We start from the raw sequence: 15,752 nt of genomic DNA, 5'->3' as shown, positions 1-15,752 counted from the left end.
ACTTTCCTCAGTATCAGAATACAAACATCTCGGCGTATTCATAACCTCCAACCTAATCTGGAGACGACATGTCGACTATGTAACAGGAAAGGCGTGTCGCGTTCTTGGTTTTTTAAGGCGTAACACCAAGCAATTCCCTTTAGAACCAAGAGTTACTTTTTATAACAAACGTTCGCTCGGTTCTCGAATATGCCTGCGCAGTATGGGACCCTTGGCATAAAACGGATATAGATAAACTTGAGAGGGTACAAAACTTGGGTATCCGATATGTCTTTAACAACTATACTAGGAGCTTTAGCGTTTCACGTGCAAAAAACTCGCTGGGATGGAAGACGCTTGAAAAACGTAGGTATTGTTTGAGGTTAAAATTTTTTTATAGTATTTACTATTCCAATACTGGCATAAACCGTGACCAGTACATCCATTCACCAAACTATATTTCGCTACGTCGTGACCATCGATTAAAAGTTAAGGAAATTAACTGTAAATCAGAGATGTACAAATATGCTTTTTTCCCTAGGTCTATAAGAGATGGGAACCGGCTCTCTGTAGAGGTGGTATTAATAACGTCAGGTGATTTATTCTCTTGATCTCTGTGAATGCTTTTTTTAGGCTGTATTACTGTTGCATCATGGTTCCATTGTATGTGCTGCACTTTGTTACCTTTCTTTTCGTTTGTATGATGTGTTATTCCCCCCCACTGTAATGCCACTTGTGGCGCTGTGGGTATTACAATAAACAAAGAAAATGGGGGATAGCTTTTCGGAATGCAGCTGGCGTAACTGTTGAGAGCTTCATGTCGCTTCTTGAATTTTATCTGGGCGCAACGGTTGTCACTTTCGAACGTAGATAGTTTGTGCAAAACAGTGGCATATATTGGGTCATGTGTGGCGCCTGCTTTGTGCAAAATATTTTTCTAATCCATTGATTGCATTTGAGACAAGAAAAAGTAATTAGTTTTGAGCTACGTAGATGGTTTTTTAATCTTTTTAGAAAAACTAGAAACTTTTACCTACCACGAGACTGGAGGAAATTTTAGCTACTTTTAGAAAGTATGAAAGGTGGCTTAACTACACTCCTGAGGTTGCCGTAGACAACAAGTTCCAGTATTTAAATCTTCAGATTTCTGTTCATGATGTGCATGCTTGCTGGGGCTATAAACCTCGTTCCCAGAAAGAAATAATGTCGTTTCACTCAGCGCATTCTAAGGCAGTAGAAAGAGCCGTTGCGACCATGTGCATTGAAGAAGCCATCAATTAGTCCTGTAATCATGCTGTCCAGGAATTGTTTTATTTCCAAGTGTCTAGGCTGCTATCAGCAGGGTTTCTTTTGTCTCTTTTGGCTATGGTGCATAAACACTGCTGCAAAAGAATAAGAAAGTAAGAAGGGAAAAAAAACATAAGGCCACCAGTGATTCCGTATTCGCATCGCGTGGCCCACAACATGAACAAATTGGCAAATAAATACAGAATTCTTGTTGTTTTTTCGGCGCCCTGCAAGCTAAACAGCGTCTGCCCAAAGGTTAATGAAGAAAAAAGTAGAGAAAAGAATCCGAAATGAGGTATGAGCACCCATATAAGTTGGTTGGAAGATGGGAATTGTGTATCAGATTCCAATCTCATGTGGCAAAGTGCATATCGGTCAGTCCGGGCGATGCCTGAACAAGCGCCTGCGCTAGCATGAAAAATGCCTCGAGAATGGGTGTGGAACTAATTTGGTAGCCCACTGCAAGTCTTGCGAGTGCTCACCATTCCTAAATAAGACAAAGGTCATTGGTCGAGGCAATGACGCGCTAACGCGGGTACTGATAGAGGCGTTACATATCAAAAAGAAAGGGTCGGACTGCGTCAGCAGCCCTTCGGTGAAGATGTACTCTAACGAGTATAAGTTTTTTAAATATCCTGATCTGATGCAAGCGTATGAAATTTGCGTGTCATTCGCATGAGTGTTCTGGTGATTGTGTTCTTGAAGGAAAAGAGAAAATGTATAAATGTGTGCGCTCGATCTTTCAATAAAACCAGTTGAGAGTAGCGCTTGTCCCTGTCATCTTCTGTCCCTTGTCTGTTTTTTGTCGCGCTACAAGTACCCCCTCAAATAAAATTAACCAACTCGCCCAGCAAAAAGTTTCATTAATCAAGGTAAGCTGCACGGCTCTTATTAAATAACCAGGCTAATAGTAATGGTTAGAAAGTTAACTCCTCAAAATTAGTTAACCAGCCTACTAGTTAGCAGGTCTAAACTGTTTTCTCATGCTCTGCATCACAGAGAGTGCTACGTCGTAAAACACGTTCTTCTAATTCAAAAAGCCTATTTTTTTTTAATTTCAGAACATGTTAGGTAAAACACCCGGTACCAGGTGTTCCATGGAAGCCTGCCAATAACTTTTAAAAATAGGTTTCTGACGTAGGCAGACGCTTCTACTAGTATTACCAATGTTGGTGGACACCAGAAAACAGTTGAATCATGGTGAATACTAGTGCGATGAACTAATGTTTGTAGTTCACTTTTGTTACGGATAGGCAACTGATTGCGTTTAAAGACTTTAGCTGGTCATAAGAAATAGACATAGTAGTTTTCAAAATTTTGTGAACGGGATTACCTTCGCCGCTGTGGCTGAACAAAATTTTAGCACGTATTTTAGCAATGACCCACGCGCCTGTTGTGCGCATAGCGAAGTCCATAAAATCGCGTGACACCATGGCGAACATGCCACGTGACCTTTTCTGGTCTGCCTTGGCTGGAGCAACGAAGAAAGTTGAGCACAGCAGCGAAGGTGCGACGGGGAATATCACGGGGGACGTGGGCCAGAGAATGACGCGATTTGATGTACATCGCTGTGCGCGCAAATCACGCACTGATCTACCTTACTTTAAACGCGTTAATGAGGTTTACTAGAGCTGAAGTGACATTAGAGGCAAGGAACACCGAAAAGAAATTCTCAGCGGTATCAAACTTCATATGCTCGATATTGACACCTAATCCCTGGTCACTTTACATAAGCAGGAAAAATACATGATCGAACCGGTATCACTGTAGAATATTGAGAATTCGAAGCATATATTCGTTTCTCTAATCGCGTTTTAAGCAACTGCCTCTTTGAGGAGGCGGAACTCGGTGTGTTTTTCGGGGCGTCCACGGAGTGCGCCTGTTCTTAAGTGCTTCAAGCACGGTGCTATCTTTCTTGTTAAAGTGCCACTGTATAGCAGTGCATGCAGCGTGGTCGTGCAACCCGAGCTCGCTCAACGGTGTTAAGGTCTCTGTAACTAGGCTGCTATGAGATTTCTATGCAGTTAATCGCTACCGCTCCCATCAGAACAAGTACACGATATTCTTAGATTTTGTGTCTTCCAAAGTGAGACGTACGAAGAGCGCGGTTTTTTATTGTGCATTCTTAGTGAATGCTGCAGTTTTCATTCCAATCCTTCTTTCCTTACCCATACCAGGAAAGAATGCACGAAGCTCAAACCCACAGCACAAAATGTGCTTGTGGGATATGAGGAGTCAGAGAGCTTATGACGGGGGAAAGCAAATCTTTTTATTTTCAGCAATAATGATCTCACTCAACCCTCCAGTGGTCCGAGTGACATCATTAGCTCACTGACAAAGTTTACGCAACAGCTACAGTTTCCAGGAAAACTGCTGAGAACGTGCTGCCATCAGCATTTTTCCGCCGAGCGACAATTGAAGAAAAGCAGAAGGGCAAAATCGGGACGTCATCTTTTTTTATTGTTTTGCCCTGAAAGGCTTAGTCTCTCTATTCCGCCCGTGCTCCACGGCGTTAGGCAGCTTCAGCTTCTACTCGAATGGAAGTTTCGTCGCAGCAGCCCTCGCAAACGCCGTTCTGTCTGTTACACTGCGCGGTGGGCGAGACTGCAGAAAATTTCGCAACCTGGAGACCGGGAAGATCCGGCGCAGGATTTGGAAAGCAATTCGTGCATAAGAACGTGACGTAGTTTCCGTCACTCAGGCGATATTCTCTGTCAAGCAGCCCAACGACACGTTTGGCAAGCTCCGCAGCCGGCGAAAGCGCTACAATTATTTATGCAACAGTCTCCAAATGACCGTGTCCCTTGAACCAGGAGTTTCAAAGTGAGTAAAAGTACCATGTCATCAGGAGCTTTCGCTGTTACATTTTAAGTGAAGAACTACCGCAAGAGTCATGCAGCCAACTGTGTAGTGTTTTTAGTTTGACGACGGGAAATAAATTATAATCTTGAATTTTTCGCATAGAATGCAGTAAATTGACGGCGCCGTTACCTTGCGGATGCGATCTGACCGCCTGCGCCGCAAAACTAGGCTTTTGTTCGGAAATTATAGCTGCATCTACAGTGATGTATGCCATTAGTATTGTAGCTGATAATCAGGACGAGGCAATTAGCATAGAAACAAAACTGTGGGCTGCCTCAAAACTTCCTATCGCTCATATTGACAAATGCGCCTTCAAAGCAAGCAAACATGCTGGTACCTTCAATAGATATTGAAAATTCGACTAAAATACAGTGTCGAGGATATCATGTTTTTCTTCAAAGCAATTCTTATACTGCTTGTTAATTAAAGGGAGACTGAGGCGGTTTTCAAATCTGCTAACCTACGAGGCTTTTGAAGTATACTCATTGTTGACCATGTCTGTGAAGTTATTTTTTCAATTGTTGCAAAAGCACCGGCGCAATCACAGATTGAAATCACGCCGTTCAAATCTCCCGCGTCCCTAGAGAGCGCAGGAGAGGGAAACAGCGGAGAGGAGAACCGCCTCCTTGTCGGCCCGTGTGACGTCATTATGAGGAGTCGGAGACTCTCCCTAGTCGCCGGACTGTGCTTTCAGTGCGCGTTGTTCCTCGTGTTGGCTGCGCTGTGGACGTACTCACAAAGTGTTCCAGCCAAGTTTTGAGCACCCGACCCCGTGCAGGCGATCGAACATGAGGTACTGCTGTGCATTCGGGTGTACGAGCACCTACGGCCGCGACGATGTCGTCTTCCACACTTTCCCGAAAGATCAAAAGCTCGCAGCGCAGTGGGTCGTGGCTGTGAAGAGGAAGAATTTCAAGCCGACCAAAGCAAGCGTACTTTGCTCGAAGCACTTTCGTGACAGCGACTACGCGCAGAGCTTGTCCCTAATGCGATCGCTAGGGATTTCTGTCAGAGGGGCAAGGCTGAACCATGACGCGGTTCCTTCAGTATTTTCGCACAAAAAAAGCATGTCGCCACCGCCAAGAAGTGCATTTGCTAAAAGAAGGAAACAAGAGGTGAGTGCTTCTACTTCCGATTTTAAATTCATTACTTCGCGGAAATTCAGGTCTCATTTTTGTGTGGAGCGTGGCATGAAGCGTTGACTGTGATTCGCCCACATGGAGAGCGATCCCGCGATGGTAGGGCACAGCTGCATGCGCCGCGCGCGGCTGTACTGGCGAGTTTCCTTTTCTCGCGCAAGGGGATATGCTATAGAGACCCCTGTGCTAAACGTTAATTAATCAACGAAACACCGCTGGTGATTCTTCGCGTGCAGACGGGACAGGCAATTGAAGAAAGCCCACTGCTGTGCCTGACATGCTCGGGAAGCCCCTGCGGAGCAGTGGCACTGCCAGGTTGGCCAGGTCTTGGGGCGCGCTGAGCGAGGTTTGGTCCGACGCGTCGAAGCAAACAAATGTCGAAGCTGTTCACATGCGGCGTCGTGATTTCCCACCCGTTGCTGCTTCGCCTTGAATCATTAGGTACGCAATCTGAAACGGAAATACTCGACAGAGCCTGGGCGAGTTGAAGCTTGGCTTTGAAACACAGGTGCGCGGCGTCGGACTTATTCTGGCAGCGGCGGGACGCAGAACGGACTAGAAGTTAATAGAGACATTTAAAATAGGGTGAAGCTGCCGATTAGGGTCACAGGGGAATAGCGAGGAGCCACAGCGCAGGCGCAGGACAATAGCACCACTCTGGTAACTGCCCTGCGAATGCGCACTGGCGCCTCGCTATTCCCCTATGACCCTAACCGCTAGCTTCACACTTTTTTAAATCTGTCCAATTCCGATGTGGTTATGCAAATGCGATAAGTCGGCAGGCGTCATGCTATTCTTACGAGGTAAACATCCATTTCGATGATCACCTAACAGCCGAGAACGACATCACATACGCGGCTTTCTTGCTTTCATAGAAAAATTTTCAGTGAAGAGCAATTCAGTGGTCCAGTACACTTTTTATCCTTTCAGGTCCTTGCAGAACTGCTTGGAGAAGGATCAAGCGTGCAAACACTTGATCCAAAACTGGGCAGTTCCTCTGATAACTCAACAAGTAATGACGCTACATTCAGTCTGAACATTTAGTTATGCATGGATCTCGTGTGCATCAAATCATGTCTCAGCCTCTGTTGCAGATGTCACAACAGAAGCTGCAGCAGATCTCTGTGCAATGCCACAAGAAAACTGTGCAATGCAACTAAGTATCCTCGCTCTTACTGGTAATGACCAATCTTGACCAAGCAGAGTAATACAAGGCATTACATGATAACCTGCTCATTATTTCAGATGCAGCACAGGATGTGCCGCCGGAGGTCAAACTGACAGAGTCTTGTGAGGGGGGAAGACACAAGTCTGTCCAAGCAACAGTGTGGCCATCAACACAAAGCAAAGCTGTACAGGCATGTGTGAAAAGAAGCACAGCATCACGCCACTCTCAGACAAAACCGCATACTGTATCTATTGGTATGTGGCTCCACAATCAGCATACTTTTTCGATTCATGCATTTGTATAATATTGATGGGGAAGGGGGCAAAGCGCTATAGAGGTTTTCAATTGTACAAAAATTTCCGCATATTCTACATTGAATCCAGTGGTAACAACTACTAAATGCAGGTGCACATGTCGCATGACTTTTAGGCATTCAGGTTGGTAGTCCCATGATAGACGCAGCTACTCAAACGACCATGCCAATCCAGAGAGAGGCGATTGAAAATGAGAACACCACAGAAGACGAAGGTGGAGATGAGAACTACGATGATGAGGACTACAGCCCATGTGAAGAATTTGAAGAGAAGTATGTGATTTGTAAATAGTATGATAAACACCTGTTTACCCTTCTTTTACTCTGGTGCCATAAACATTCACTCCTAATTTTTTTCATGCGAGGTAGCGTGTTTAGGCCGTCCAGTGCAATTGAAAATTTGCCCATTCTCTTCCAGGCAGGGATGTGTTGGAAACTCCACAGATGACTCCGGCAACAAAATTTTTTTGGTACAGGAGAAGTACCTTTGGAAACTTTTCCAGCTGTGCACAGAATGCCTCGCTCCTCGGGCAGTCAGATTTGAGTGTGAAGGCACACTTCTAAAAGTCTATGGGGAGTGCGCATCGGGCCACTTGTACTGGTGTAATCAGGACATCAAAAAACAGCAGCCGATGCTCAACGTGCAGCTTTGCGCAGCAGTTCTCTTCTCTGGAAGCAATCCAACAGCTACACTGAGAATGCTGGCTTCAATTGGTGTACCAGTTGTGAGCAACAGGACGTTTTTTACAATCCAGCGTTCATATCTGTGGCCTGCAATTGACAGGGTAAGGAGTCATGAAGAAGTTTCCAGCTTTTTTTGCATGATCAAGGTTCAATGCACACTGATTTTTTTTTTTCAGGTTTGGAAAGAAGAGCAGAAAAGTCTGCTCCAAGAGCTGCAAGGCCAACAGGTGAACCTTGCTGGAGATGGACGATCTGATTCGCCAGGATTTAGTGCCAAATATGGCACGTATACTCTGATGGACGTTGAACGCCACAAAGTCTTGCATTTTGAAGTCGTGCAGGTGCGTTTCCACTGTGCTACAGCAACATTCTGTAAATGTTTATAGCTCACTAATGCTGCCAAATGAACTAACGCAACACTTAAATATGGTGACTTCTTTCTACAGCACATGCATTGCCATGGGTTTATCCTTGAATCCCCATCAGCATAGCACTACCATTGTTAGAAATACAAAGATGTATTCTCGTAAAAATACTTAAACACCTGGGAAGGAGAGACCTCAACACATGCAGTCTTTTTTTTTAACTGATAGACACGCAGCGCATCAAACTCAATATCCTTTGCCATTATCATTCCACAGTCCAATGATGCTGGCGGCAGCTGTCGCATGGAGTTGGAAGGCCTGAAACAAGGCCTTGCTTTTCTGGAGAGTGCGAACATCAAAGTAGCAGTGCTGGTGACTGACCGTCATACACAGATCAAGTGCTTTCTCCGCAACAACAAAGCTGCAATCACCCACGAGTTTGACGTGTGGCACATGGCAAAAGGTATCTAGCAGCTGCTGCTTTACAGTGGCTGATAAAATGTTATTTTTAGCGTATTTATGGAATATATTACATTAGTTCTATTTTTTCTAATATGCATTTTAGGTATCACCAAGAAGCTGCACACAGCTGCAAAACAAAATAGCTGCAAGGAACTTGCACCCTGGATCAAGTCTGTGTGCAACCACCTGTATTGGGCGGCAGCATCCAGCGAAGGCAAAGCACAACTCATTGTGCCTAAATGGTTGTCACTTCTCAACCACATAAGGGACATCCACACACACGACCAGGCATTGTTCCCCATGTGCTTGCATGGTGACATCGAACCAAAGCAGTGGCTCAGAGAAGGTATATTATTACATTTTGTAATGAAAATATGTGAAAGGCCCTAGCAAAGCATAATAAGGCACATCTAACTATGATATATAAAGTAATAATTTCCAATAAGAGAGGGTTTCAGGTAGGGAGACACAATCTCTAGAGTACTATTCACTGTATGTTTACAGAAGGTAATCACTGACCTCAAATGAGAAGAACTGGCGATAAGAGTTAATGCAATTTGGTGATGACGTTGCCTTGCTAAAGAACTCGAAACTCCAGAAGAGTGGCGGATCGGGCTAGCTGGCGCACGTTTGTCATTTTTCGAAAGTGCTAAAACAACATGGACAAAAAGGAACAGACGGGGATGAGTGCTTGTCCATGTCTGTTCCTTCTTTGTCCGTTTTGTTTTAGCGCTTTCGAAAAATGATTTCTGAACAAACTGCAAAGCATGATCGATGACCTTGACGGGCAAAGCAGAACAGTGGGTCTAAAAACTTTATGCAGAGAACTTAAGCAATGTCCAAGTCTCTGAAGCGAGCAGTGGTTTGTGATAGGCAGTGAAACTTTAAAAGCGCGAAGGGAAGAGATCTTATTAGTGTGTAATGACCGCACATCCAGACCATGAGAGTGAAAGAAATAGGATAATAAGAATAAGGAGCAGTGCATTTGGCAGGTATGCTGAAATCATGAATGGTAATTTACCAGTATCCCTCAAGAGCAAATTGTACAAAAGCTGTATCTTACCAGTACTCACTATTATGGTGCAGAAACAAAATTAGCAAAAAAGGTTGAACTTAGATTGAGTACAATGCTGCAAGCTGTGGAAAGTGAAAAGTGCAACGTTACGATATGAACGAGTTAATGACATCCTAGCAGAAATCAAGAGGAAATGGCAGGGAATGGAATGGAGGGCTGGACAACCTATCGTTGTCGAGTGTAATAGACGGGATTCCAAAATTTTGAGCAACCTGTGCGGTGCAGCAGGATTTACATGAAAAGCTTCATGAGCTAGTTAAATAATGGCTGTTTAAATTTCTTCCATACCATTTATTACAGTGCACCTCAAATGCCAATGTTTATTAAAACTATCGAAACTTATAAGTGGCTCATTACTGAACAGAAGTTTATTTACAGGTGCACTGAAATATTTTTTAACTGGTTGATGCAGGAGCATACAGCAAGCCGCACGCTTAGAGCTATACAAAGAGATGATAATAGCCGTTTCCTTTTAGAATCAGAAGCTTTCCAGAAGCTAGAAGACATTGCAAAGTCTAAGGCCCTTCTGCAAGACATGCCACGGCTATCCACCAGACATCAAACATATGGATTAGAGGCTTTTCATAGCCTTCTAGTCCATTTTACACCGAAGACCTACCATTATTCGTATTCAGGAATGAGGGCCAGGTAAGCTGTTGTCTTCTATACTCTATTTTCACAGTGAGAAACCATCGATATCACAAAACAATTGTGTTAAACAAAACAAATGTTAAACGCATCTATAGAAAAGTGAAAGGCATGTAGGCACGTGCCAGAACTATATGAAAAGGTGCCCATCTTAAATTACACTTACTGAAATTGTCAATAGCTGCATCATTTCTTACGTCGTCTAAACAGAAATTAAAAACAGAGTCGAGCGAATCGGAAGGAATTTTACGTGCCGACACTTTGTGAGCATTTAGTTTTGGCTGTGTTTACCATACAAGAACTGCATTTTCATTTTCAATTTGCCCAGCAACTGAGGCGATGCATTGTTCTGTTCGCTCTTCAAAAGTAGTTCTTTGCTTCATCATGCGTGCTCATGGTGCTTTTAAGCACTAATTGCTAACATGGTGCTGTGCTTAACATCCATCAGTGACCTTCTTTTGTTGCATGATCTTTACGGTTGGACTTTTTATATATGTTACACGTTTACACGTTTTCACACGGTCCTGTGCAACTTTTTCAGGACCCAACTTGCTGCACTTCATTACAATGAGAACAGTGGACGTGGTCAGGCACGCACAAAGGATGGCACACTTCGATGGTGCGTGCGTTACCCAAAGGCAGCAGGTGGTGACCCAACAGCTTGTCCAGTAAAGGAGCCACCCACTCATGGTAAGCTTGCACCACCTAGTTTATTTGGTCATGAAGAAAGTGAATATTGCACAATCTACAAAATGAAATGCTCACACAGGCTACGTCAAATGCCTCCTCGACAAGGTTGTGGCCATGGCTGAGAGCACGCAGCCCCAGGAAAGGAAAACTGCCCCAGAATCTCGCCCACCACTCAGCAGCAGTTTTCCAAAGGTCCCAAAGGAGAAGCTGGTCGAGAAAAGAAAGTCAAGATTCAATAGGCAATGATCAGCCTCTCATGATCTGCAGAGAAAATGCTGGTAAGTAGTATGGGGGTTTACCACATGTCCCAAATCTGAACGTGGGTTGAGCAGCCAAAGCCCTTGATAGCCATTGTGACAGGTAAAAATGTACAGCAAAGGATGTGATGACATGCACCGTGTAGTTTAATTAGGGAGTACTAGTTACTAAAATGTTTAGTTTGTAAAAAAAATGAAAAACAGATATCACTAAACACAAGAAGGCAGAGTAGGCGAAATCATGCAGCCACTAAAAAGTACGTATACCACTTTGCACTATATGCTGGGGATTGCATAGATTACAAGGAAAAAGAATGCAACCTTGACAACCACTTTAAGGCCTCTATTCTTTCCTTCGTGGCATTTTTTTGCTCCCTTAGCTGTTTTTCTTTTATTGTTTTATTGCCGTTGTTCATTTAGATTCTGTTGCATTTTTTTTGGAAAAAGGGGGGTCTGTTCTTGCATTCTTTTCAACTCAGTATGGTTACTAACCCGCTTCTCTCCTACCTGTAGGTGACAGCCTCCATGGCTAGACAAGAGCTGTTTGAAGACTAAGCGCGCCACCTTCCCACCCTCCTCACTCCACTCCCCACCGTAACCCCAGTCCATCCTCCTTAGAGTGAAGGGCCTATATAACCACTGCCAATGATGACCGCACTTGACCTGACAAAGACAAGTCCTCTTGTTGGAACGCTGGTCGCTGGACTGAGGCTCTCTCTTCACTTTATTTTTTTAAGATTTCAATCTGCTGTACTTCATATCTGCCATTATGAAAGAGGAACCAATGCACTACTGCCACATATTTAGCAGCCATTGCTGTCTTCCAAAAAATATTAGTAGCGACAGACTGTGGTGAACACACCATAAACTATAAGACAGTATCTGCATGATCCTAAAAGCTTTATCCTTCTGCATTTCTCGACAATTTGTAGGTTAGCATAAATAGACTTGAAGTCCAACGGTCTCACCGAACGGTTTAACCGGACATTTGTTGACATGCTCACCATGTATATCAGTCCTGACCATTCCAACTGGGACCTTGTCCTTCCTTTCGTCACCTACGCATATAATACTGCCGTCCAGTCCACCACCAGATATTCTCCATTCTTCTTTTCTTTTATTACTATTTCAAATGGAGTGAAATGGTAATTTCATTCCCATGCTCCTCATTCTGTAGCATGGTCTCTACTGCCCACTTGATTCACATTCTTACTGGCGAGATGTATGCTGACTTGCAGAAGCTTCGCAAATAAATTACTTTTTTGAAAGCATCTGTGTGTTTTTATCTCTGGTTTTGCCAACCATGAATGAAAATTTATTTCATGAATGTTCTAGGCATTTGCACAAACTCTGGAAGGAGGTAAAAATAACTGCAAATTAGAGGAATGACTTGTGTGCTTAGCTATTTAGGCTTTATAATGTGTACTTACCTCAGCAAGTATAAGGGTGCTTGAATCCTGTATAACTGCCATCAGCAGAAAGATATTTTTTTCTTACAGCACTGAGCACGCAGCTCGGCAGGATTTCTCTCTTGTGCCTGCCCAGTCTTTTCCACACAAGGTAGACAAATTGTCGATATGCAGCATACCTCATCCTCCTAAAATAAAGAATGCATGTCAATAAAACTGACCCAGCTACCACATGTGCTCCTCACTTGTTCACAGAGCCCCTGTCGTTTCTTGATGCCCTGGATTCCTGCCGTGCCAGTGCAACTTCAAGGACTGCTTTGTTGAGGCATACATCTTTGAATTTTTTTGTTGTTGTGATGCACCGCGCCCGCTTCTGCTTTCCAGTAATTTCGGGGACCTCTTGACAACATAGGCAGTCTTCTTTTTCAGTCATTACTGCGCAGTGTTTGCAGGAACACCTGAAGAGGAAGGTAAAACGCTTCGGTAATGCTTCAGTGCCAAGCCTGTAGGCAAGAAGTCTAAAATCGTACTATGCATTAGTAAAGTTTGCCGGTGGTTTTCAAAACTGAATGCACCGCTTGAAAGCACCTCGATGAATGCGACTTGCAGGCGAAGCGATTTAGTGAGAAACGAAGAACTTTTATACAGGCTATTTACAAATGGGTACAAGAGTCAGTATACGGCCACAACTGCCCGCGGCCGACTTAGTCTATCGCCTGCACAGAGGCGAGGGACACCGCGTCCCAACAGTCGAACTGGCGCGCCTTGCACCAGCTCTCAAGCGGTCGCTGCCTCCGCGCTCGGCCAGACCGAGCGCCTGCCTGCTAGGAGTAGCTAGAGACAACCTGCCACGAGCGCAGCCCCCTTCGCCGGTCCACCCTCAAGATGTCCGCGCCCCTTTTCACGCGTAAAAATAAATTGCTAACTGCAGCTCGTCAGTTTGAACGAGTCGGAAAGCTCAAAACTGATGTCAACGTCTTTCCCTTATACCAGAATTCCTCCCCAGGCGGCTGCACCGTCCCTCGCCCAGGGGACGGGCCCAAGGTCGAGGCCGGCAGAGAGCCCCGCCGTCTGGGGTGGCGAGGGAAGCCGCAAGCGCGAACGGGGAGATAGACCTAAGTGCATGGAAGCTCAAACTGGTCCTCCCCTTCTAACGACGTGCAGCAAAGCAAAATAAAACAGGACGCGCAGCATAGGTCACTGCCCCGTCGCGGAGTGTTCGCAACAGATGTGCCAAAAAGATGCGCCAGCGCGCCGAAACCTACAGCATTACTCTGAAGATATGAAAAACAAACGTGCACATGCTGAATAATTTGCGTATACTGGAAGAATGCATGTTAAAAACGGACTGTCGCACGCCGATCAGGCTATCGTACAGCACGCGCAAATACTGCGGTAGCAGCCTGTTCCTTGAATTTATTTGTCGATAAATTGCATTTACAACCGGGATAATGTGTTCTGCCAGCGCGCTCAAACACTGACCGTGTTCTATACCTATACTACACCTGCGTATTCCTCGCGACCAAATGTAATAAAGAAATGCCGCACTGAGCCACTCGCGCTGTAGGGCCTCGTCAGCAGCAACGCCGCATCAACAAACAGCATCTATATGCGCGGGAACCGATTAGCAATCGAGATACTTACCAGTTCACATTTCCCACGCGTAAAAATGCCTCGTCGCTTTCGCTGGCGGCCAACGACGAACTGTCGCTCGACGGGGGCGCAGTAGAACTCCCTTGCGGGGATGCGTCAGGCTCAAAAAGGTAAGGAGAAGTACCGAGCTGAACTGTGGAATGAAAGCCTTCCATAAGGATAACCCCGATGTTCACGTGAGAGCCAAAAGTGTCTTGTAATCGCTTATACAACACCGCGAAGAGCTGCAATCGGCACGCAACGCAGCCTACGCAGCACTGCAGCCATATCGGCCGCTTCGCCGGTCCTCGAAGTGTCGTCACGTCTTCTTGGCCAATCAGAGGCGGCGGCGCGACCCGCGATGTGCCCCGAGGCGCCGGCTGCGTATTTCTGCTAAAAACGACAACTAGCGCTTGTTTTTACCAAATTTCAGTTCTCTATTCGAGTTCGCAGCATCAAAAACTGTAAGGTGCCGCCGCAAGCCCGGTTTTTGCAAAAAGTGCTTCAGTCTCCCTTTAAAGCATTCAGAAATCAGTTATTAGAAACCGAGTCATCAGGTAATCTGTTTGCAACTGAGTGTAACAGTTCTGGAGAACTAAGTAGTCTACACTTTTTTTTACGTGGCTCGCCTGACAGAAAAAGCCACTCTGCTTAATCAAGTCCATCTTACGGAAACCATCGCGTTTGGAAAAAAAACAACTCCATGTCAGCTCCGTAGCTCGCGCATTGCATTTCGCCTTACTGAAATGGTGTGTGTGTATTGTGGTTGTGAAGCGACTTTTAATTGGAGGCAGTGACGCCTCGCGTACCCTACTTATTTATATTATGGGCTGACGTTACAACATACACGGTTCAAAACATACATGGGGGAGTCTTCGTTGGTTTTGCAAAAAATATCCATATCGACTTCACGTCCATGTACATTAAAGTGAACATTTGTCTTTTGCGGAATTTTCAAAGAACGCAAAACTTCAGCTCGTTCAATGCTATTTGTAGTCAGAGTGTACTCACTGTGCTCCACTCGGTCACCTCTTCAAGAACAGCTAGCAATAGGGGTGCTCTGGGCAGCCTTTCATGCGGGTTGCATTGCCTGAACCAGATATGTGCTCCTAGCGGCCACACAGCTCCCAAGCTTCTGGTGACTTTATTAACAAGAGATTATTTGTAATTTTTATTTAAATACCCATGTTGTCGTGGACCTGTTTAGATAAATATTCTTCATAAAATGTTGTTGCATGTTGCTGTTGTACACACGCCCATAGCAGATAGCATGGAGAACTGTTCGACGTACACAGTGGTCTACAAATGTTTTGTGCACATTTAGGTGAACACTCCGATTGGAGCACTGCTTTTGTATTAACGATGACCAGCCAAGCTCTTGCTCGGATATGACGCTGATCTTATTCTAATTCTGCTGCACCTTCTGCGTTGTATTTGACCATTGTTTAATGCAAGTGAAAATAGTTTTGAAAGCATCGGTCAACGATACCACTAGTGTCTAAAGCCCGCAACATAGGCCAGCTTGAGGGTGCCCCATCATCGCGTAAAGCGAACACCGTACTGCCACCAGGGCAAAGTACGTTTCACTCATGCGTCCAAATGAACGTACCGGTGGTTTTTGATGCATTTTGGTTCCTCTGTTTGAACTCGATAATCTTGAAATAATTAAGTATTTGAGTAATCGGCTACGTAGTGCGAATATATTGTAAAAAAAATAATGTACCGTTTTCACAGGCTAAGATGTATTTTTTTCTGACCATTTGGGAACATCTTACGTAAGTA

At 44.7% G+C, this 15,752-nt stretch overlaps 2 protein-coding genes across 3 annotated transcripts; one reads left to right on the top strand and one right to left on the bottom strand.

Moving 5' to 3' along the window:
- The first annotated feature begins 7,356 nt into the window (after positions 1–7,356).
- LOC144115693 (uncharacterized) lies at positions 7,357–11,554 on the top strand. Its single transcript, XM_077650165.1, has 8 exons — positions 7,357–7,533; positions 7,609–7,773; positions 8,074–8,260; positions 8,363–8,605; positions 9,811–9,982; positions 10,524–10,672; positions 10,752–10,950; positions 11,443–11,554. Exons 1-7 carry the CDS (start codon positions 7,381–7,383, stop codon positions 10,916–10,918), a joined length of 1,236 nt encoding a protein of 411 aa, XP_077506291.1. The 5' UTR covers positions 7,357–7,380; the 3' UTR covers positions 10,919–10,950; positions 11,443–11,554.
- Positions 10,742–14,440, bottom strand: LOC144115694 (P2X purinoceptor 7-like). 2 transcript variants are annotated; one of them, XM_077650166.1, is made up of 4 exons: positions 13,983–14,440; positions 12,584–12,796; positions 12,360–12,526; positions 10,742–10,879 (listed from the first exon to the last, which is right to left on the bottom strand). In XM_077650166.1, the coding sequence occupies exons 1-3, from the start codon at positions 14,144–14,146 to the stop codon at positions 12,361–12,363; spliced, it is 543 nt and encodes a 180-aa protein (XP_077506292.1). In that variant the 5' UTR covers positions 14,147–14,440; the 3' UTR covers positions 10,742–10,879; position 12,360. The 2 variants fall into 2 exon arrangements, with proteins under 2 accessions (XP_077506292.1, XP_077506293.1); XM_077650167.1 differs by lacking the exon at positions 10,742–10,879 and adding an exon at positions 11,877–11,987.
- Positions 14,441–15,752: the final 1,312 nt, after the last annotated feature.

This window comes from Amblyomma americanum, chromosome 1 (genome assembly GCF_052857255.1).
Source record: "Amblyomma americanum isolate KBUSLIRL-KWMA chromosome 1, ASM5285725v1, whole genome shotgun sequence".
NCBI lineage: Eukaryota > Metazoa > Arthropoda > Arachnida > Ixodida > Ixodidae > Amblyomma > Amblyomma americanum.
Note: the sequence above shows the minus strand (reverse complement) of the source record. Positions and strands in the feature narration are given on the sequence as shown.